This window comes from Botrytis porri, assembly GCF_014898465.1.
Source record: "Botrytis porri strain MUCL 3234 chromosome Unknown BPOR_017, whole genome shotgun sequence".
Lineage (NCBI taxonomy): Eukaryota > Fungi > Ascomycota > Leotiomycetes > Helotiales > Sclerotiniaceae > Botrytis > Botrytis porri.
The window spans coordinates 673,854-697,690 of NW_024066091.1; the positions used below are offsets into that span (position 1 = coordinate 673,854).

Consider the following 23,837-nt stretch of genomic DNA (forward strand, 5'->3'; position numbering starts at 1 on the left):
TCCTTGTGATTTTGATTTTGATTTTGATCCCGAGCAGCTTCAAGGGAGGTCAAGATGAAGGGGTTTTTTGGGTAGGTGGTAAAGTAATATTAGATGGATTGAGTGATAGTAGGTATGTAGGTAAGTGTGAAGTATAAAATGAAAAAGATGATACTAGGAACCTCGCATTCGCGTATTGTTCACAAGTCATAATCTTTTTCATTATTCTTCAATCTCGCTAACCCAAGAGATGAGATCATGAGTTTATAGGCATATTACTCACTTGAACATTCCATCTAGGGGATTATATAACCATAGCCTGTACTCCCTTCGCCGTCGCATCCTCCTCATTTTCAAATTCCGCCTCGCTCTCCTCATCCAGGTCCTCTAATGGATACGTCAATATCGCCGCAATGCCACCTAATCCCTCTAACCTCTTTCCACTTTCATGATCACTACTCAAAACTCTCGCTTCCCCTCCATCGTTTTTAACTTTGTCTACCACTTGGACCCATCTCTTCCTAACCCCTATTTCCTGACTTCGAAATAATTCGTTATTTATTAATAAAACACCACCGCCTGCTCCTACCGCACCCTGCTCAACTGCTTTCTCCACTTCAGCCGGTCCATACCATGCTCTACCGTCATCTTTCCGAAGCATCGTCATAAATTCATCCATAAAGCGTGTTTCGCGGGCATATTTTGTATTGCTGAGTTTAGCCAATACTTCTGGGCTCGTGAGGATTTCGTTGAGACTGTGAAGATGGCCCGAACTGCTGTGTACCACGACGAAATTATTCTTATTGGCTAATACGGCTTTATTTCCGGTCCTGCTTGCTTCCTCCAGTATGAATTTCTGAAAGCCCTGTGCGACGAATCCGGGACTTGCGAGTAATAATGGGCGTTGTTGAGTAATATCTACATATCTCAGGAGTGTTTCGAGTACCGTCTGGTAAAAGCGTTTCATTCCACTATCGAAATCTCCCGCCATCCCGGCCCTCTTTTTCGGTATCCTGGTTTCGATTCTCTGCTTTAAAATGGTTTGATGTTCGGTGATTAAACATATATTGGCCATTCCCTCTTGCATCACGATCGCAGGGACCACGCCCTCTCTGTCCTCTCGAATAGCTTCTTTCACAACATCTAGCGCAACGGAATCCCAACCGTCGATTTTGGCGATTGTAAATTTGCGATTCAGTTCCAGATCGAGAGTGTGATATGCGCCGACCTTGACGTATAAGTTCTCTTCACTTATGCGACCTTTGACGTGTAATTGACCGGCTTGCGGATCAAAATCTAAGGACTCTACGCTGATGGATAGGGTACAGTGTGTGCGGGTGGTGGTTACGCTTCCGGTGGCTGTTTCTCTGCTGATCTTGCGGAGGGCGCTGGCGCGTAGGATGTCGGTGGGGGTTATGAGGTTGTAGGCATGCCACTGAGATATCTTAGAATTTTCAGGTTGAGAGGGAGAGGTATGAGAAGACGAACCATATCTTCTGGTTCTTCTGGCATGAGAGTGATGGTTCCAGAGCCATCACGCTCGATATGTTGTTCAAGAAGGCGCATAACTTTTTCGTTTCTGCAGATGCGATTTATTTTTGTGGGATTTATTTGAATAAAGTATTATATGCAGGACTTTCCAAAAGTATTATGGTTCCTCTCAAGTAGTTTGTGTGTTGTGAAATTTGCAGGATATTATGTCGCAAAGTTGGAAGGAATCCAATTTACAGAACTTGGAGAAAAAAATATGATGATGATTTCACTATGGGCTAAATGATGGCGGGGTATCTAGTGTGCAGTTGGTGTCGTACTAGATTTTAGTCTACAGGTCTATTAAGGGTTTTAGAAGATATGTATGTATGTATGTATGTATGTATATATAACGTTATATGTATATATATATGTATGTATGTATGTAGGTAGACTTTCACCAATTTCGATATCATCGTAAACAGCACGATGCTTATGTAAGCTTGGGTCTGCTCACGTGCTGCCATACATACATGACAGCTTTTAGAAAAACCTCGACGACCACCATGTTTGGGTGGTGTTGCAGCTAGAATCAATTTATAAGACTTATGATCAGTATCTAGTATGTAAAAAGACACAAAGTTGAAGAAGAGATCATCACGTGTAATCAAGCTGCTTCTCTCTAATATGTATCTCAATATACCTACCTACCGCTCTAGAGCGAAGCGAAGAAGCCTCCACGGCAGTGGCCAAGCGGAGCGTCATATATCGATACGTTTATACCAAACCAATGAATACCACCGTACATAGAATACTCCATGTCATACTTTAAATATCTTAATACCTATTCATTGATGCCTTACTCTGCAATTATCAATCTGTCACGTGTCTGTCATTCCTCATCGTCGGACTCGGAGTTAAGCAAAGGCAAAGACATTTAGAATCGAGAGCTGGAGGTTAACCTACAGCGGAGTTACATCAATCACATCAATTGGCTATTTAGGTAGGCCTACTTCTCTTCCTTATTTTGTTTTTCACTTGGGTCCTTTACATCATGAAATCTTCTTTAACATCACGTCTCACTCTCTCAAGAAATCAATTCAACCCATCGGTCCAAGCTACTTATTCTTCGAGATCGTTTACAGCTTCTTCAAAAAAGTACGTACTACGTGATGAGTATCTTACTTGATACATCCTCTCTTTGTTACCTTGCATCGAATGTGTTTTCCAATCCAGGATGTTTGGATATACTTAGGTACCATTAAATTGTGTTCCTCTTAAACTCTGGATATGTTTCTCATCGGTCACTGCCATTCTGGGTTCTGTCACAATCTTTCTATATCGTTCATCATCCTTTTGGGCTTTGAAACTAACTTATATTTCAGCAACAATATGACGAAATTTGATATTAATTCAAAGCTTCGTATGAACTCGGGATATGATATTCCTATTCTAGGCTATGGAGTTTACCAAACGTACGGGGATGCCACCATCGAAAAGCATGGGTTACACTAATACCTAATGTAGTCCAGCATCTCAATGTGAAGATCTAGTGACCAAAGCTTTTGATGCGGGTTATCGACATGTAAGAACAATTCCAAGGAAAGGGGCTTCTGGTACTCCTCTAACTTAGCATAGGTCGATTCGGCTGCGGCATATCGAAATGAAGGTCCTTGCGCCGTTGCTGTCCATAAATCCAGCATTCCACGTGAAGACATCTTCTTCACTAGTAAAATTCCACCTCGTGCGTTGAGCTATGAGAATACCAAAGCCCAAGTTACCAAAACTCTTATGGAAACTGGCCTTGAATACATTGATCTTATGCTCATTCATGCCCCTTATGGCGGGCGAGCTGCTCGTAAAGGTGCTTGGAAAGCTCTAGTTGAGGCTCAAGAAGAAGGGAAAATTCGCAGTCTTGGCGTCAGCAATTATGGTGTTCATCATCTGGATGAAATGGAAGTTTATATTAAAGAACTCGAGGAGGAAAGGGGGAAGGGTAGAGGTGGCGTTATTGATGTCGGTCAATGGGAACTTCATCCAGTAAGTTATCTTAATCGCTCTTCTCAATCCCCTCTATTTGTCTTTTTCGGTACACAACTATACAATCAAGGATTGAAACTTAGGCCAGATCTTCTTGAGATACCTTTCTCGTGGTTCCATAGTTTGTTTTCTTTCCCAATTGCTCCTCAATGCCTTCGCATGGATATCAGTGTTGTTTCTTCAGATATAAGGCAAGGCTAACCTTGAAGAAGTGGCTTGCTCGAGCTGATATTGTTTCGTGGTGTGAGAAGCGAGGCATCATTTTAGAAGCATACTCCCCTCTTGTTCGTGGCGAGAGGCATGACTCCAAACTGCTTCAGCCACTCACTAAGAAGTACAACAAAACCTCAGCCCAAATCTTGCTGAGATGGAGTTTACAAAAGGGCTTTGTACCCTTGCCAAAAACTGTTACCCAAAGCAGAATCAAGGAAAATGCCGGCATTTATGATTTCGAGCTCACGGCCGAGGAGATGAATGGGCTGGAAACCGGGGACTATTATGTTTGTGCTTGGGATCCTACTATTGCTACTCTTGATCAATAGATGCAGCAGTAGTTTGAAAAGTCATTAGGGATCTTGTAAACTGAAGATGATATGCGTTGGAGTTATCCAATTTTCAGCGTACAAATCAAACATTGTTAGCTGAGATTCGTCCAATGAACGCTCCTGTCATCTATAAAAATGATTCATCCGTATCTGAAAGGTGCATTTAATGGGCCATGTTTTTTTAACATGATGCAACGAACAAATGAATACACTCGCTTGGGTAGTTCTCAGCCAAATTAAAGCTTCATGACATAACGTATTCCAATGTCGACACATAACACTACATAATATCAATCTAGCGTCCCCATGACCTTCATGTTCTTGAGAAGATCAAGAAGGTCGATGCAATTAGATGGAGAAGTCACATCAGTTTCCATCTTAGTCTTGAGTGTTATCGCGGTTACATTTGAAGCAGAACGCTCAAAACCCAACTCCGGGTAGTAAAAGCATCGAACTATTGCTAGGTAGAGTATATAAGTACTATCCCGTCTTACGATCACCCTGTACACACCAGTAAGCATGAATCTGCCTACCTTCCCCGTTTCAGATAATTATGTCAAGATCCGAGTCTAGGAGGTATCAACCGAACAGAGCCTCTTGGTAGGTCAATCGATAGGTCAATTTGCTCATCCACACCCATGTTTATTTTCGCTTGAAATTTTGTTTTCACGTAGTATTTGCAGCTCAAGATTCTAACTACACGTTACAAACTCACCACTCGTCTATCACAGCTTCTGGCTCTTCGATCCTGCCCCCCAAATTACCATCCTTATCATTTTTCGGAGTTGATTAACCTATTTACAATGATCGGGTAGTATCAGCGCTGTGTTTGAAAGTAAGCTGAAACATGTTGAGAATTTCTCAACGATGAGATTGCTGCAGTGAAGAATTTTAATTGCATGGGACACAGCCCACAGCATTGCAGGATGAAGAGATCAAGTCCATAATCATGAATTTCAGTATCTATATCAAAGTCTGTTCCAAGCGGAAATTTATTATATTTCCATTCCGATCTTTGATTACTTCTCTGGTTACTTTCTTTCTTGGCTGTTATCAGCTGTACTGCTCGTGTTCACTATAGAGACTTTATGTCTTTTCCCAAGAGAGTTTTTCTATAGAATGCGTTTCGTAGCTTCATTGTTCACGGCTGCGTGTATCCTGGCGATTGGAAATGCAGCATCCAAAACTGCAGCTGCTTCTTCTAGTCAGACTGCTCAACGAACACACAAGCGATCCTCTAACCCAACTAGATCAACGACATTTGCTCCAACTGGCTTCACAAATACGTCATCGGGAGCATGTGCAAGTGTTTCAGCAATGATCCACCGATCTCCAGGTAGATCATATTTTGTTGACCGTGAACGCAAGTCTTTCAGATATTTCTATAGATGAACCTATCGTTGCAGCATCGACCGCTTTTTAGATTGCCTCAAGTCCATTCCATTGAATGTCAATAGATCCATTTCATTCATTGAATTCTTCGCACCTTATTTAGAATTTCAAAGTACACTGGCCGTTGTCCAAATAACCGGCCAAGATGCAAACGCATTTCTACAGAAGACTGGTCAAAGTCTTAGCAATTTCAACAATCCAGATGCCACCTATAATCAGCTGTTTTTCTCTCCAGCCTTCAATGTCTTAGGCGGTGGTAATGTATTCAATGTTCATCAAATGTTGGGATTCACATCCGACTTCTACAACTATACATTCGAAAATGGTATCACGAGGTTGGTCGAGAATGTTGCCGAAGCGCTAATCTCCTTTGATGGCATTGATTCAGGCCAAACTTTGTTTAATGCCCTTAACCCATAGCCATCCACTACAACCGAGTCTGCTGCCGCCTCTGCTACTTCCTCCGTCCGCATAACTACCGCCACCTCTCTCGTTGGCTATCCCACTTCCGAAGTCATTCACCGAGATGGCTATCGGAAATCATTCACCGAGATGGCTACGTATCCGGTTACTTCCTACCCAATAGCAATGTCGCAGTTCTCGTCACGCAAGGTTTTATTGATCCCAAGAAATAGACGCCGATGCACCACTTCTTCAATCGGAAGTCGTAGTTTCTTTCCTCTCCTCTTGTCGTAAACACAATAAGACGAAATTGGTAGTCGATGTGCAAGCTAACGGCGGAGCAGCAGTATTAGAAGGCTATGATACTTTTCAAAGAATATTTCCTAGCTTAGAACCTTTCGGTGCATGTAGGATGAGAAGCACGGAAGTAAGGAAGTTTCTGGGGAGAATGTTTACGGAAGGTTTAGAGATTGAGGGAGTGCCGGATGCGAATTATGAGTTCGAGGCGCAGACTTATATGGATGTTGTGAGATTCTATAATAAGTATACTAAATCACTTATTAATATCTTACTAATTAAGCTATATATGAATTAATAATATATGTATAATATAATTTTATATCATAGAATTATATTATTATATTATAATATAGCTATATCTCTTATCAAATTGATTTATAATGAAATAGAATGAGATGGAATTATATAGAAGATTGTTAATAAATTGATTAAATTGATTGATTATATTTTTCTTTTATAATATAAAATGATTCTATAAGATTCGATTTAAATCGATTTGATTTATAAGTATAAAAACTATTAGAATTTCATTATAAATTATATAAACTTAGGATATTCTTTAAAGAAAACCTAGAAAAAGCAAGCAAATTTAACTTAATCAAGCTCTTTCTTATAATTTGTTTTCAATTCAATTCTTATATTATATTCGATTTGTCCTTCAAGTTAAAGTGATTAAGTCTTCCACTATTACTAGAATATTATTATTATTATATTCTAGAAATTACCTCCAACAGATGTCAATGACAAACCATTTCGAATTGGAGGTAGGTGTCTCCGAGTGAGATACCTGGATGGGGGACTACTTGCATTTATATCAAACTAAACATACATGCAACCACAGTGCGCTTAATCCACCAGATACAATCTACAATGATACCTTTACCGCACCAAAACGATTCGTTTCAGAGTATTTCACAAGCGAGATACCACGAAATGGCTCGCTCGCATTGGGATCACAGGTTTTTGAAAGCAAGAATATCGTTTTGCTATATGATGGATGATATGGCTCTACTTGCGCTGTATTTTCGGCATTTATGAAAAGTCAGGGTGGTGTTAGAAGTGGTATGTAATGAGCTTTCATCATAAATGTTATTTTTGAATTGCATCTCAATACTTTGTCATGGGTATCAGAAAGTGCTAACATACCAATCACTGCAGTTGTTATGTGCGGGCGTCCTCAAACTGGACCTGTGCAAGGAGTAGCCGGATCTAAAGGGTTCGTTTTTCTCTTCTCTTCTCGCCACTCTACGTCCAACATCATTCCAACTAACTCTTCTATCCGCAGATCCGAAGTTCTCACATTCAGCCAAATCGACAGCTACCTTACACAAATTCCCCAAACAATATCCAATATATCCCTCAATGCGCTTCCCATTCCCTCCACACCACCCACTGCCTCCATTCCGCTCCCTATGGTGGCAGATTCCGTACTTAACGAAGCATCCACTTCGTGAATGTAATAAAATATTCAATACTTTAATACTATATTGAATAAATCGGTTTTACTCTATTAATCTAATTAAGCTTTTTATCGTATATAACAAAACTTATTCTAATCAATAAGGTCTTGATGAATTTCTTAAATTTTGAAAGTTTTATTGAAACTTTAACCTAAAATAACAATTTGATATACAAAATGTTTCTAGATTTTATCTGTTTTTCGATCCCCTTTTTCCTTTCCCCTTTCCCTTTTAAAGTCTTTCTTTTAAATCTATATAAAAATCATACCTAATTTTATATCTTAAATAAATAATAGAGCTACTTATTTACTAATATAATATAAAGCTTTTAATAATCAATAGTAATATAACATACAATAAAAAGATTTTCGAGATAAATTCGAATTCTTATTTAAATTTAGTTATAGTAGTAGTAGTAGTAGTAAATTCTTAATTAATTCGATCTATATAGCTATGCTAAAATCATATAATACATCTATATCTAGTTCTAATTGAATGAAGTAAATAGAAAAAAGAATAAAAACCTATTCTCTTTCGAACTTTTTTAATAAGATTCTTGAATAATTTTTCGAGTAATTCTTTCAAGTCCTTTAAATTACTTATATTATATATCTGTCTTATTTAATAACCTTTCATTTGTAAATCTTTCAATATACCTATAAAAACCCTATACTTTCTACTCTATTATAATAATCCCTCTTTATTTATTCAACTCTTTTTAAAATATTATAAACGTTATAATTAATTATATTATTATATCCCTCTTATAAAGTTATCTTTACCCTATAGTTCTTTAAATTTTTACGAAGAATTATTATTCTATTATAATCCCTAGTCTATTATATATAAGCCTTATATTCACCTTCTCTTAATATATATTAATGATATATAATTTCTTCTTAAAGCTTATTATCTCCTATTCCCTTTTATTTTACTAATACAATTCTACTAATAGGGAAAAACTCAATCCTGTATTATAGAACAAAATGATTATATGATTGATATCAACTTATATTCGGTATATTAAAATCTAAATAGGATCAAAATAGTAGATATAATAATATTGGAATGTTATCACTTTTTAATAATATACGCTCTATATTGAAGGGTTATTATTTCTTTAATTATAATTGGTAATATATTGTATACTATATAAGATAGTAATATCGAAATCAGTATTTCACAATAATATTATATACTAATATGAAGCACTATACATCTAATTCAATTAAGTATATTATAAATGTTTTCGAAAGGTTTGGTTTTTCTTTTTTCTATATAGAATAGTTATAAGTATACTAATAGAATATCAAATACTATATTAATATATTTCTTATAAAATGTTTCTTGAAAAAACATATCACGGTGCAAGGAATAAGTACTAGGTAAGATATATAATATTCTATAAAGAATAAAGAAGGAGGTGGAGAAATATTGACTATATAAAGAATAGATGTTTTAAGTATTTATATAATTATATATTGAACCTATAACAATACTCCTTTTTAAGGATTTGTTTGTCCTAAGTAAACTAAATTTATTATATAGTTTGTTATTATATATAAATTAAATGAATAATTAAATTCATTGAATTAATAGTTTAAATACTTTATATTAATTTGATTTTTCTTTTATAAATTGATCTTTAAGTTTTCTATATTTTCTTTAAATGTTTTAGTATAAATAATAAGATTGCCTTACTTTTAAAGTTATTTAATATTTATTTTAATAGGCCGAGCTTTTTAGAATATATATAATAATACTTTATTAATAATTTTTCATTCTTTTTCAAGTTTGTTATTGATTGTTAAATAAGAATATAATACTTTCATTTAATTAGATAATAATGATTATTTATAACTTCTTTAAAGATTTATTTTTATACTAACTCATTTTTGTTGTTTTTTCTTTTAAGAATTCTATCTTTAATAATAATTAATTCTAATTCATTAATTATAATCTATACTAGGAAATATATTCTATTAATTATAAAAATGAATAATGAATAATAAAAAACAGAAAATATTTGAATATTATTTAATAATTGAATAAGATAGAAATAAAAATAAATCTTTATAATCTTATATAGCCCTATCTATCAATTATTTAATTTCTTTACTTTTCAAAAAGTTTTTATATTTTTAGTATTTACAAATATCTTCTAGCCTATATAATAATATAATGAATTAATACAATACTAATTTATGTTTTCTTTATATATTATAATTATTTATTTAATGAGAACTTGTAATTATAATAGAATTCTTTTCATTCTATTTATTGTCTTATTGTCCTTAAAAAACTCCTGTTTCTATACTATAATCATATCTAACGAATAAGATTTACTAGGCTTCACACCAATATATGAATTAAATCTATAATTAGTAAAGAATAGTAAACAGCTAATAGTTTCTGAAGTTATATTATTTAATGTAAATTCAGTAAGAGGCAATCATTATATTTAATCATCCTAATGAAAATTCATAAAGGCTTATAAATATTACTTAAAAACAGAATTTATTCGTTTTATTTATTCATTTATTTATAAATAAAATGTTGAAGAATATTAAAAAGTTATAGCTAATTATTTAGCTAATTAAGATTAAAAATTGAATACGAATTGTATACTATAATTAAAGATGATATTATTTAATAGATTATATAAGGTATAGATATAATTAATAAAGATATTAGTAAGCTCTTCTATTATAAATGTTTTAATTTTTATAAAGTGTTTTATTTTAATTAATTAATATATGACAATTAGAATATATTTGTATGTAAAATTGTAATATATATAATCTAAAAGCGATATAATATAATTTATTGATATATTAGATCAGGCTTAAAAGAGAATTGATAATAAACATAGGAATTTGAGTAGGGCTGATCTTGATAACTTTGTATATGTATAAAGATCATATACTTATATATATAAAACAATCTTCTAGTATATTTGTAGTTATTAATATATATAAAAAACAAAGTTGATTATTTTAGTTCAATCTGAATACTTAATTGGGCTAAATAAGTACATTCTATAAATAATTTGTACTTTTAATTTATTATTTAATAAAATCTATAATCTCTTTCAATAATATATTTTATTATTTATTATATAGTAGTTTTATATAATAATTCGAAGTATTTTTCTGAATTCTATTGATTATTTGTATACATACTGATCCTTGATTACTATAATAAGTTGATGAGTCATATCTAATCTTCTATAGGTATTATTAATTAATTTATTGATTAATTTATTTTCTATAGGTATTATAAGGTTTATTAATACTAAGTAGATACTAGTTTTTAGTTCATTATAAAGGTTAATATCGAATTTATCTGCTAGTAAAATTATGTATTCTTTATTCTTTAAACATTTGTTATCTTTAATTGTAAAGTTTAGTTTATTCTTTTTTTTCTAGTTTAAAGTATTTAATTGAATAGTTTAAACTCTGGTTAATAAATTATACGAAAACTATAATAAAAAAAGAATTTAGATTAGTAGATTTATTATTAATTCAAAGTCTTTGTTATAGTAAAATATTCTAGATTCTTATAATTAATAAAAATCTTAAATTCCTATTATGAATCTTAAAGCTTTAATTATCATTCCTTTATAGATTTAATAATTGTAAAAAGCTTTTTATTATAAATCTCATAATTATATTCTACTACAAAATACTTTACTGAAAAATAAGTTATTGATTATAAAAGACTATTGGAATTATATTGAAAAAGTACTTCCTCTAATACTCAATTTAAAACATCTATTTCCAGGATTGTCCACTTATTATAATCAAAATATATAAGAATTAGTACTGTTATAAATATATCCTTAAGTATAATAAAAGCATTTTTATATAATATATCCCAAAACCAATCAATATCTTTTTATAATAAATTATAAAAAGACTAGTAAATCCTTAAAAGGTTCTTTATAAATTGTTAATAAAAATTAACAAATCTTAAAAAGTATTACAGATCTTTTACTAAAAGTAGTTATTCTTAAAATATAATTATAATAACTTTTTCAGAATCTATTTATATACCTTTAATTATAATTATCAATCCCAAATAACAAATAGAAATAGTTTCGAATTTGTACTTATTTATATTAATCTATAGCCTAGTATCTACCAACTTTTATATTATAGTTCGAATATGCTCCGTATACTTTAATTTATTTATTGAATATATAAGAATATTATTTAAATATACTATATAATATTTATTTAGTTCATTAAATAGAATATAATTGATATAATATTGAAATAATACTAGTGTATTATAAAGATTAAAGGGTATAATAAGTAACTTAAAAAAACTAAAACGGATAATAAAAGCTATCTTTTATTTATCATTTTCTATAATACAGAGTTTATTAAAAGTAGTAATAATATTCAATTTTATATATACTATAGTATTGTAAAGAGTATCCAGAGTTTTACAAACAATAAAGAATGAATAATAATTCTTTATTATAATATTATTTAATTCTTGATAATCTTAATATATATGTATACTGCTGTTTAACTTAACAGCTAAAAGTAAGGGTACAATACTATGTAATCTTGATTCCTAAATAAAACCTTTATTAAGATTATTGTTAATCTACTTATATATAACTTCAAGCTTTAATAATAATAATAAACAGTTTTTAAAATATAATGATTCCTTTTTAGATATCAGTTTAATCTTATAATCTCATACTTAATGTAATAGAAAAGTATCTATATAATGTAAAAGAAATACGGGTAATTTGTCTTATAATTAAAAAAGAAGTTTTTATCGAATTTCTGTATTATTAAGTTTAGGTTTTTTAGTTAGAAATTTAGAAATATTTGTTTTTAAGACCTTGTATAAATAAGTCAACTTATAATAATTATAAACAAAATTATATAAATATAATAATAATTAAAATAGGATTTTAGTTAGATCTCCTTTATTAAACAGAATATCCCTATATTCTTTTTCATTAAAATAAACTATTTATAATAAAGTAATTATATTAAAAGATTTTTTATTATTTGTAGTCTAATGTTTTATTATCTAATCAAATTCGTTTTAAATAATCCTTATTACACAAATATTATTCTATTAATAAAAAGAAACAAAACTCAAGATTTATAACCAATAAATATCCTCTATATTTGAGCATAATAAAGATAACTATATTTTTAATATTAATATTAAAAGTAATAATAAATAATTATATTTTGAATTAATTCATTATCTATATTAACCAATTTTTTTTTTAAAAAATTGTATATATATTTAGGAAATTGTTTATTATCTAAGCTTACATATAAGAACCTCTATTATAAATTCTTGTATAATAATGGTTTATATCTAATATAAATATTATTTTAATATTTAATTTGTCTTTATTAATAACAAATTTATATTCCTCATCCTCCTCAAACCAATCTTTTATATATAGCAATTAATAAGTCTTCTTAAGAAATTCCTTAATTAGTAATAATATATCCAAAACTCTTTTTATTTGAAACTATTCCCAAACTATTAATAGATTTACAATCAATTATAATAAATGAATTATTAATACCCAAACAATATATAATATATCTCAAGGATAATATTATATAACACAATAAAATAATATAAAAGAAAAAGTTATATTTAATTAGTCTATATGTTCACAATAAAGGAGCAGGCCAGTGGAATGCATGTATTATTGACTATGTAGATTAATTGTACTAAGGTAAAATCTAACTACGAAGTGGAAGTGATATATGCACAGTAGCTTAGAGCACGTGCCACAACTTCCAACACTCCCCCAGAGAGCTTACTCTCTCAGCTTCAGTAGTTAGTTTCTTTAAAATTCCTTTTATACGCCCAATAACTGATTGCTTCGAAATTCGTTATTCCTTGATCGTAGGGTTACTGTTTTAATATGGTAGACCATCAAAATCCGATCGTATGCGAACAGACCTTAAGCTTATCTGTTATTCCACGTGATTTTCTTGAAATCATTAATTTTTTTTTTTTTTTTTTTATTTTTTTTTGATAAATTCGACGTAAGATGAATCCAATGAATCTGATGAAATAGGTGAAATGGGTGGATTCAGTGATTTTGGTCGATTTGGTCAATTTGGTCGATTTAGTCGATTTTGGAGCACATACCACAACTTCCAATACTCTCCCAAAGAGCTTACTCTCTTTGAAACCCCAGCATGTTCTTGAATCTCTCAAATATCACCCTTGCGCATGGTTTTGTTAATCCATCTGCAGCCATATCACTTGTATTGACATAGCTGGTATTGACTAGATGTTTTTCTGTGAGATCTCGAATGAAGTGGTGACATATGTCAATATGCTTTGATCGCTCGTGTAGATGTGGGTTCTTGGTTAACGCTAGCGCTCCTTGGTTGTCTCCGAGCATTTGAACTCCGCTGTTGCTCCCGATATACTGTGGTCGCTCTAAGTCCCTCAAGAGTTGGGCTACCCATTGCCCTTGTTTGGTGAACATCGCCATGGAAATGTACTCAGCTTCTGTACTAGATGTAGCTACAGATGTCTGCTTCTTGCTTGCCCATGAGATTGGTCCACCATAGAACATTACTACCCCACCAGAGATGCTTTTTCGATCGGTTCTATCGCTTGCCCAGTCTGCGTCGGTGTATACTTTGATGGTGCGTTGTAGGAGGTCATATTCTTTGCAAATATCTGATTGAACTCCCCCAGGCCCAAAACGTAGTTTCTGTTTAATAGTTGACCTCAAATATCTCATAAGGTTTTTGAGTGCAACGCTGTGATGTTTGGCAGGGTTAGACATAGCTTGTGCTAATCTCCCGAGACCGAATGCGATGTCCGGTCTAGTGTAAACCATAGGGTGGATCGTACTGCCGATTGCTTGCTGGTATTCGTTTACATCAGTGAGCTCGTCGTCTGGGAGCGTTGGTCGTAGTTGGTTGTAATCCGAGATTGGTATCTTCCTTGGAGTGTGTTGACCATGGGAGATCCCGAATCGGGTAAGCATTGCATCCAGATACTCTTCTTGATCCATAGTTAACACTCTCTCTGATCTGTTACGAATGATGCGCACTCCTAAGATCTTACTAATCTCCCCCAGGTCTTTGGTGTTGAATCGAGCAGAAAGGTTGTGATAAAACCATTGAATATCTCGTTTTTGTGCAGCAGCAGTAACAATATCATCTACATACACTAGGAGAATTAGCTGGCGCGGGTGATTGGTGTATAAACACGGATCCGCAAGGCTTTGTACGAAACCCATCTTGGTTAACTCTCCTTTCAGAAGAAGGCTCCAATCTCTACCAGCTTGCTTTAGCCCATAAAGACTCCGAAGTGCATGTAGAACGCGGCCGCGACGAACATGAACACCTTGAGGGGGTGCTAAATAGATTTCTTCTTTCAAGTGTGATTCGGTGAACGCATTTTTGATATCGAAATGGGAACACTCGAGGTCCTCTCTTGCAACAATTGCAAGGAAAAGGCGAAGAGTATCGAGTCGAACAGTGGGGGCGAAGGTTTCGTTGTAATCTTTACCTAAAACTTGGCTGAACCCTCTAGCCACTAATCTGGCCTTGAATCGCTCTACCTTATTATCCTTCGTCTTAACAACAAATACCCATTTCGTTGAAACTAGATTGCTCCCTTGTGGTAAAATGAACTCTTCCCAAGTGCCATTCTTGACCAATGAGTCTACTTCTTCTTGAATTGCAGCTTGCCAGTCTTTCGCGTGCTTTTTGTCTGCCATTGCTTCTTTATATGTATTCGGTATCTTGATCCCGAGTATTTCCGTTGCTGGTAGAGCGGTCTCAGCTTCTGCTGGTGCATCTGCTAAAATAGTCAAGATCTTCGAAGCAATTTCATTATTCGTCTCCTGTTCGAATTGATGAATATTTGGAATGGCAATCATGGCGTGCTCAATTGATTCTGATCCTGGCTTATTTAAGGAAGCAAGTAAGGCCCGAATGATTTTGGAGTCTCTCTGTTCTTCTATATCGTCGTCATCGCTTCTCTTTCTCTTCCTAAGATTGTATCTCAAAGGTGGTGTGGAAGTAGATGCAGATGTAGATGCAGTAGGTGGTAAAGTTTCATTAGGTAGTGCAATATCAGGTAATACACTCTCAGGTAATGTACTCGAATTCGATGGTGTATGATCAAGTGGTAAAGTTATATCCTCAGGTGCCCTTGACTTCGGTGGTGTATGATCAGGTGGTGAAGTTATATCAGGTAAAGTAACATCACTTTCTTTGTTGTTTTCCCCTGCCGGTCTTGTTAAATCATCAGCCACTTGTCGGATATTTCCATATTCATCTTCATCAAAGCGTGGTATTTCAGTCTTTGTTCGTTTTGGTATTGGCAAGCGCACCTCTATCGAGTCTGTGATTATTTCATTTGGTGATATTGGTGGATCGACTGGAATAGACGATGATTCAGGGACATTCTTAGGTCTGCCGCGAGGCCTGCGATCAGGTTCTATATTCTTGGTACCTTGTGATCCAGCTACACAGTTTCTGAGTTTGAGATCCAGATCCCCTCCTTTGTAGCTTTCGTCGATTGTAACACGATAAGAGCGGTAAGTATAACCTAGCTCTGGTGAATAAACCTTTATATGCTTGGTGGTGTCTTTTGAGTATCCCAGGAATATCCCAACCCTTGCTGTGTCGCGAAGTTTATCATGCCTTTGTCCTTTTGGGATGGTTTTGGGGTTGATATAGGCGTAACATCGACTCCCCCAGACCTTGCATGTATCGATATCTGGTAATGTGCCTGTAAATGCTTCGAGTGGGCTTCGATCGATTCCATTTGCATCTGGGCCAATACTAGTGCGGTTTCGAATGTATACGTCGTGCTCGACAGCTTCGTCCCAAAATTCTAATGGTAAATGAGCTTCTTTCAACATTGCTCTCATGTCGGTTTCTGCGGTGCGTATATTGCGTTCAGCTGGACCATTTTGGTGAGACGATACAACCACTGTAACCTCTGATCGCACACCAGTCTTCCATTCCCGGACGGCTTGAAGAAGCTCTGGTGCATTGTCGGTTCTGGCAGCAATTACAGCTACTCCTGTAGCAAGTTCAATTTCTTGCTTCCAGGCTTTCAGTAAGGGTATTGCATCGCTCTTCTGTTTCAATAGGATGACCCAATTTACCCTTGTGGCGCTATCGATAATAAGGAGAAAGTATCTGTGCCCTCGAATGGTCCTTGGGAAAGGGCCAGCAACATCGAAATGGATCAATTCTAGCCTTTTGGATTTTCGTGCACTTAGTTGACTTGGGATTCTGTTAGTCATCTTTGTGAGAGCGCACACTTCACAGACATCAAGAGTTGAAGGGACCTTGATCGGTCTCTGGAGTGTAGTGACTTTGTGCAGATTCCTGATTTTGTCAGGGCCGAGATGATTGAAGCGTCTATGCCAGATAAGGTATCTTTCCTTCTCCGTCATGGTTAATTCTTCGACTTCCCCTTTTGTACCATCAATGATCTCTGCAGAGAGCGCAAAGAATGCAGAATCTTCGTATCCTGGTTTCACATGCGAGATGATATACATCCCATCTTTCATTGTTGCTTTGATGATCTTATTATTCTTATCGTTTTCTGGTGTGAAATACATCTTCTTGAGACTGAATGTACCCTTGAGTCCTGCCTCACAAATTCTCTTGGCTGAGAGCAGGTTGACCCCCAATCCAGGTACATATAGCACACCAGCTAATGATGTCCTTGTTCCATCCTTGCACACCATGTCCACTGTTCCTCGCTCATCCGAGTACATAGCTCCCCCACCAACCGTTATCCTTCGTCGCGGAGTACGAATTAGACTTCTGAATAGAGAACGTTGGTCAGACATGTGTGAAGTGGCGCCGGTATCAGCGTACCATTGCGATGGGGATGCCTTACTAATACTTTCTTTGGTGAGATGACAATGCTCAGAATCAGACTCACTATCGACGACACTTTCAGTAGCATCGGAGCTTGATTCGGCGATATGAGCCTTGTGCTCCCTGCGTTTTTTGTCTTTTCGCACTGGAGAGGTGGATTGTCTTCTCTTCTGTTTGTGCTTTGAATCGGATTTCAAGAGACGCTTGGCGCGACGGAGCTGGAAGCATTTTAGGACTGAGTGGCCAGGTTTGTCGCAGAGTTCGCAAGTGATGATGGATGTGTCGGTCTCCGAGCTTGTGCTAGCCTTACGCTGGCGATGAGGTGGGACATATTTCTTTCCTTTTGCAAGGTGTGCCGAGTCTCCAGAGGTCTGGATCTCTGCCTCTTTGACCTGTAGATGCTTGATCTTATCGTCAATGCTTAGAGTAGAACTGACGACACGGATCATATCAATGATGACTTTGTACTCATCAGGGAGAGACAAGGTCAGGCTTTGAAAGAGTGATTTATCTGTACACAAAGCACCGGCTGAAGCATCCGCAGATAAGAGCTTTCGTCGAAGATCCTTGAGCTTATCCCATGCACCTATAATAGTCATATCAGGGGTATCGTCGAAAGAGAAGGTCTTGATCTTGAGGAGGTACTCGTCTGCTGCGATATCATCGATTCTGGAGTATTTGACGGCTAGATAATCCCAAAGTTTCTTTGCTGTATCATATTCGTCCACTAAAGCCTCATCATCGTCAGATAATGAGCGACAGATGTAAGATAATGCACTAGCGTCGTCCTTAAGAAAGGTGGCCTTTTTGTCGATATTGAGTCGAATCTTTGTAGTGGTACTGCCGCTGCCGCTGGAGACTTGAAGTTCTTCGAAATCCTGGATTAAGTTGTCGGCTGCTGCAATCCGTGCATATTCATGCAATGTCTTTTCGCATGTATAGAACCAACCTTTTCCTCGAAGTTGAATTCTTATTTGACGAGTCCAGCGTTCGTGATTCTCTTGAGTGAGAGGAGGGATGCGCTTGGAGTAATCCTTGGATCCAGTGTCTTCGTTCATTTTGAAGGTTCTGCAAGTAGAAAGCTTGCGTCGATGACCTAGGCGTGATTGATGGTGGAATGAAAGAGTGGAAGAGGAACTGTTTAAGACTGCGCTGTCCCGATTGGGATGTACTAGTGTTTGAAGGGAGAAATTCTCTTCAAGGCGGGGTAATTAAGAATAGTGAATTTTGATTTGTAGATAATGATTTTTGAAGTGATATCGAACACTATGTAGCAGGTGATGCTCTTCAGCGTTAAGCTGGAATGAATGGTCTTTTCAGTAATAACTCGTAGTTTTCTTACTTGAGGAAAAGGCGCGATGTAAGTGGTTACTTCGCTGTCGCTGCTCAGCAATCTGTTTGCTGTGCGCACCTCGTATGTTGACGTCGCGTTGCGTAGGAGCTTCTCGTCGTCAACCTCTCCTTTGGCAACGTAAGCTATTCAAAGAGCTTTCGGCCTTAGTCTTACTGCAGAGCTACCGGGCTCATAACCTGTTCACAATAAAGGAGCAGGCCAGTGGAATGCATGTATTATTGACTATGTAGATTAATTGTACTAAGGTAAAATCTAACTACGAAGTGGAAGTGATATATGCACAGTAGCTTAGAGCACGTGCCACAACTTCCAACACTATATACGGATTATAACATTAAAACTACAACAAATTGAAAATAATCAATATATCAAAAAATAACCAGGTTTTATAATATAATCCCATAACTATATTTATAATAAAATATTTAGTAATAATATCTGTAATTTTATCATTTGCTAAGTAAAGTTTTCTTCAATAAAACAGAATTTAAGTATATATTTTATAATTAATAACAAAAAACCAATTTACAAATATTTTTTCGGAGTATTTACTATCAATCAAATTAATCATATTAAAAAAAGATTTATACACTAAAAACATAATAATTTTAACAAATAGAGATTTACTATTTATAATATTAAGCTATAAAGGCTTTTTGTTAATAATAGTTTATCTTATTTATTTAATATCTCTTAACAACCTCTAAAAGTAATTTAATATAAAGATTAAACTTTTTCCGTATAATTATTGATTGAAAATGTTGATATATTATAAAATGAAATATTAAATATATTTTTTGAAAATACTAAAAATGTAATTTCGATGAATTTCTGAAATATATTCAATTATTATTTAAAATAGAATGTAATAACGTAACGTATGGGGAACTCGGACATATGGGGAACTCGGACACTTTTTCAATTATTCTACACGCGATCTTGTTCTACGAGCCACACAATCCTCCAATTCCAATTCCGAATCACTTGAACTATTCTCTAGCTCTTCTTCTTCAATCTCTTCTTCTGATTCTTCAATTGGGCGTTTGCGTGGCCGTCCTCGTGGCTTTTTCTCCTTCGGTTTTTCCTCCGCCTCACGTACCATTTTCAATACTTCCTTAGTACTAAAGACAAATTGACCTTGTAATTTGACTCTTTTGCCTTTAGTTCTTTTCTTTCGAGTCTCAATTACCTCCTGAGCATCAGAGAGCTGTTTCCGAAGTAGGGCTATCTCAGCATTTTGAGATTCTACAAGCCTAGTCATTCTCTTGGCATATCGACGAGTTGGCGATGCAGGAGAACCACTGCTTGCTAGAGCTGTATTAAAGATCTGATTTGCTTGCCTTAGTTCTGTTCCATCTGGAGGAGAACTCCTGAGTATAGACAAGTCTAGGTCTTGATTGGGGGTTCTCATTTGTGGAGTAGAAGGTTGCTGGGAGGAGTTAAATGGTAATGAATCGAGTACTTTTCGTGGGGCAAAAGGTACTAAACCAGCTCCTCTCCAGCCAGCTTTAATATTAGAAGAATTCAATGCTTTTTTTCTAATATTTTGAAAGAGTTCTACCCATTCAGCTCTTTGGATTCGCTTTACACCAGCTCGAGAATATCGATCGACCTCTAAAGCATGATATCGTTTCATTGGCCCATACACCGCAATAGCAAGTGGCTGAAGCAAGTGAGAGCAATGAGGAGGTAATATAAGTAAATCAATATCATTATCTATACAGAAAGCAATAAAGCTACCTGTAATATGGCTTGAATGGCCATCCATGATCAAAAGTCGAGGTCGGTCACCTGACACTTTCTTGGATTCTGGTTCGAAAACCCTTTTTAATCATTCTAATCCATGGCTATTTGAGGTCCATCCATTTGTACTAGTAGAGAACTGCCAGCTTTGAGGTGTGTCCTTTGGAATCCATGCAGAATTCGTATTCTGAGCCTTGAAAATGACCATAGGTGATAGAGCATTTCCAGCTGCATTGACACATTCAAATGCAGTTATCCATTCTTGCTTGCCAGCTGTAACTTTCCAATTCGATTTCTGAGTAGAATCGACTATAATGCGCGTACTTTGAGTACTTCCAACTCCAAATCCGGTTTCATCCATATTATACATATCATCTAATTCATACTTTCGCTCAATGAGACGCGTGCGAAACGCGTCAAACCAAGCCTGAATATTCTCCGGAGTTGCTTCTTTAGCCCGATTAGACTCTAATTGACGTGAATAGCATGTTTTAAGTTCTGGATGTCGTTTTTGGAATCTATAGATCCATTCGTGGCCTATAGGTGGAATTTCTGTCGAGGTAGGATTTCGAGATGACGCGACCCGAACGCGTCGAAGACGAATTTCGTCGGCCATTTCCTTCACCAACATAGGTGTAGCAGGGAATCCAGTGATGGTAAGTCGTGAAATCCATCGTACAAGAGTATTTTCTTCTGCGTTTGAAAGAATTTGAGCCATTTCGTGGGTTTGGGAACGTGTTTTCTTCCCAGCCAGCCTATCAGCTAGGGTAGACTTAGGGACTTCAAAATGCTCTGCAGCCTTTCTAATTGATTTAAATTCTTTCAATTGAAGTGAAATTATAGCCTTTTGAAGCTTCTCTTCAATTTGAGCAGATGTAGAAGGTGATTGGGTATGCATAATAAAAGTTATTGCGGTTTCAAGTTGGTGATGGGCTAAAAGTGTCCGAGTTCCCCATATGTCCGAGTTCCCCATACGTTACGTTATAGGCATTATTATTATTTTTATTATAACTACCTTGAGAATTATATTTCTAAAAATCATTTCGATTATAAAATCCATTTTAATATTAATTAGAATATTAATTAGAATATTAATTAGAATATTAATTAGAATATTAATTAGAATATTGATTAGAATATTAATTAGAATATTAATTGCTTCGACCAATAGAAGCATCTCGATACAACCCACAACCGCTGAAACCTCCTTAAGGACCCGTAAATCCTAAGCTTTTTTTAACTATTTGTTATATATCCACTTATTTTTTGATATTATAGTTTTATATTAAATGATTAGATTTCTTATAATAATAATAAAAATCAAGTCAATATTTCTTTTTTCATTATTAATCTTATATTCTGAAAGTATTAAGATTTATAGAATTAAATAATATTAATATAGTAAACAATATATTAATCGGAAATATATAATATTATATAAAGCTTGAATTTGTTTTTAATTTTAAAAAATATTTATTTTTTTATAGATTTTAACTTCAAACTTCAAACTTTTGTTTTCAATTATTAATATTAATAAGAGAATAAGGATTAGAATTTTATATAAATAATCGTTAAAGATTATAGGAGATTTTTATCTTTATTATTATAATTATTTTGTATGATTATTTGTAATATACTATACTAAAATGTTTTAATTGAATATAAAAAATCGAAAAAGATATTTTATTGATTATTTTGAATTTATTAAATTGGATTGAGGTTTTATATATCATATTGATTGAGATATAAAGTTCATTAAGTTTACTAAAAAAAAGGAGTTGTTAGTAATATAAATCAAGGTTTTATTAATAATATTATTTATATTAATTAATCCTTTTCAATATATATGACTATTAATAAAAAAGATTAAATATAAAAGCTTCTTTTTATTTGTATCGAAAACAATCAGATCGATTATTTAGTAGATTTGTAAGTTTTATTTCCAGATAATATATTCCTCTTATCAAAATATTAATTCTATTTTCTCCTCTTAAAGAAACTTAAGGTTCTTTAAAATTTATTATTGGCTAATTCTACCTTAAATTAAAGCATCTAATAGGTTTTATACGATTTGAGATTATAATAATTAAATTAATTGAAGTTGAATGCTTAATTAATTATCTATAATAATTTTAAAGAAACGCTCTATAATCAAATCTTGTTTGAATATTTATTAAATAATAAAGAATAAATTAAACATATAATTAATAATATTATACAGATAATTAAGATAATCCTATTGATTTTATATTAATATTAATAAAGGAAGGGGATTATAAAATTTATAACCCTAAAAACTAGATAGCTCTTTTATAATCCACTACTATTAATTAAAAACATTATTAATTTTAGTTTTAAATGTTTCAGGCAAAATAGGTAGTAATGAACTAATATTTGAAATACTCGATATATTAGTTATAATAAACAAAAAGAATAAGACAAAGATATAGATAAAAATAAAAACAAGAATGAAAATAAAAATAAAAACAAAAAGATATAAAAGATATAAAAGATTATGAAAATTATAAAAGAATCTACCTTGAACAAATAAAAATAGGAATAAAGAATTTCTTTTTAAAATTGAATTACTTTTACTATAACAAAACTCTTTTATAAGGTAGAATATACTATTATAATATAAGAGATAGATATTAGATAAAATGTATAATATTCTATAAAAAATAAAGAAGGAGGTGGAGAGGTGTTGATTATATAGAGGATGGATGTTTTAGATATCCATATAATTATGTATTGAACCCGTGACAAAACAAGCCCTTTTGAAAAGTTTTCACTTTTCATTTTTCTATATCTAAAAACCTTTTTCTTTATAATTGAAACTCTTCTATAAAGCCTTCAAGTATTGAAAAGTCTAGATTATTATAAGAATTTATAATTCAATCTCTTCTATTAATTATATTCGATATAATAAGTTTATTATTAATAATATCGATATTAACAATTTTAATATAAATACATTAAACCCCCCTCCTTGATATTAATAATGATATCTCCTCAACTTAAGTAAATATCAATTCAATGATTTCGAAAAAGAGTAAAGAGTAATATTCTATTTCAAATATAATAAAGATTAATGAGTTTTTTCAAGAAAATCTTTTCTTGGGCTTTTCGTGTTCTAATTTAGTTATATATATATTAAAAATAAAATAAATTCTTATTTATATAATGTATTCTATATTTATAGTATAATAATAAAGCTTATAATCAAAGAATAATTCGAAAATAATAAACTTCATAAAAGAGTTTACTTCTTTTTAAACTT

The 23,837-nt window shown here is 33.5% G+C and overlaps 4 protein-coding genes across 4 annotated transcripts; 3 read left to right on the forward strand and 1 right to left on the reverse strand.

The window, feature by feature from the left end:
* Positions 1–55: 55 nt before the first annotated feature.
* On the reverse strand, positions 56–1,816 carry EAF01_010715 (uncharacterized protein). Its single transcript, XM_038918972.1, has 2 exons — positions 1,468–1,816; positions 56–1,414 (listed from the first exon to the last, which is right to left on the reverse strand). Exons 1-2 carry the CDS (start codon positions 1,543–1,545, stop codon positions 284–286), a joined length of 1,209 nt encoding a protein of 402 aa, XP_038765675.1. The 5' UTR covers positions 1,546–1,816; the 3' UTR covers positions 56–283.
* A 687-nt stretch (positions 1,817–2,503) lies between these two features.
* On the forward strand, positions 2,504–4,031 carry EAF01_010716 (uncharacterized protein; the record flags this gene model as incomplete). The annotated part of the gene is made up of 5 exons (XM_038918973.1): positions 2,504–2,607; positions 2,835–2,924; positions 2,977–3,034; positions 3,088–3,489; positions 3,702–4,031. The coding sequence occupies 5 exons, from the start codon at positions 2,504–2,506 to the stop codon at positions 4,029–4,031; spliced, it is 984 nt and encodes a 327-aa protein (XP_038765676.1).
* Positions 4,032–5,153: 1,122 nt separating this feature from the next.
* Positions 5,154–5,846, forward strand: EAF01_010717 (uncharacterized protein; the record flags this gene model as incomplete). The annotated part of the gene is made up of 2 exons (XM_038918974.1): positions 5,154–5,370; positions 5,530–5,846. The coding sequence occupies 2 exons, from the start codon at positions 5,154–5,156 to the stop codon at positions 5,844–5,846; spliced, it is 534 nt and encodes a 177-aa protein (XP_038765677.1).
* Positions 5,847–7,089: 1,243 nt separating this feature from the next.
* EAF01_010718 (uncharacterized protein) lies at positions 7,090–7,601 on the forward strand. The gene is made up of 3 exons (XM_038918975.1): positions 7,090–7,190; positions 7,287–7,344; positions 7,414–7,601. The coding sequence occupies exons 1-3, from the start codon at positions 7,163–7,165 to the stop codon at positions 7,580–7,582; spliced, it is 255 nt and encodes an 84-aa protein (XP_038765678.1). The 5' UTR covers positions 7,090–7,162; the 3' UTR covers positions 7,583–7,601.
* Positions 7,602–23,837: the final 16,236 nt, after the last annotated feature.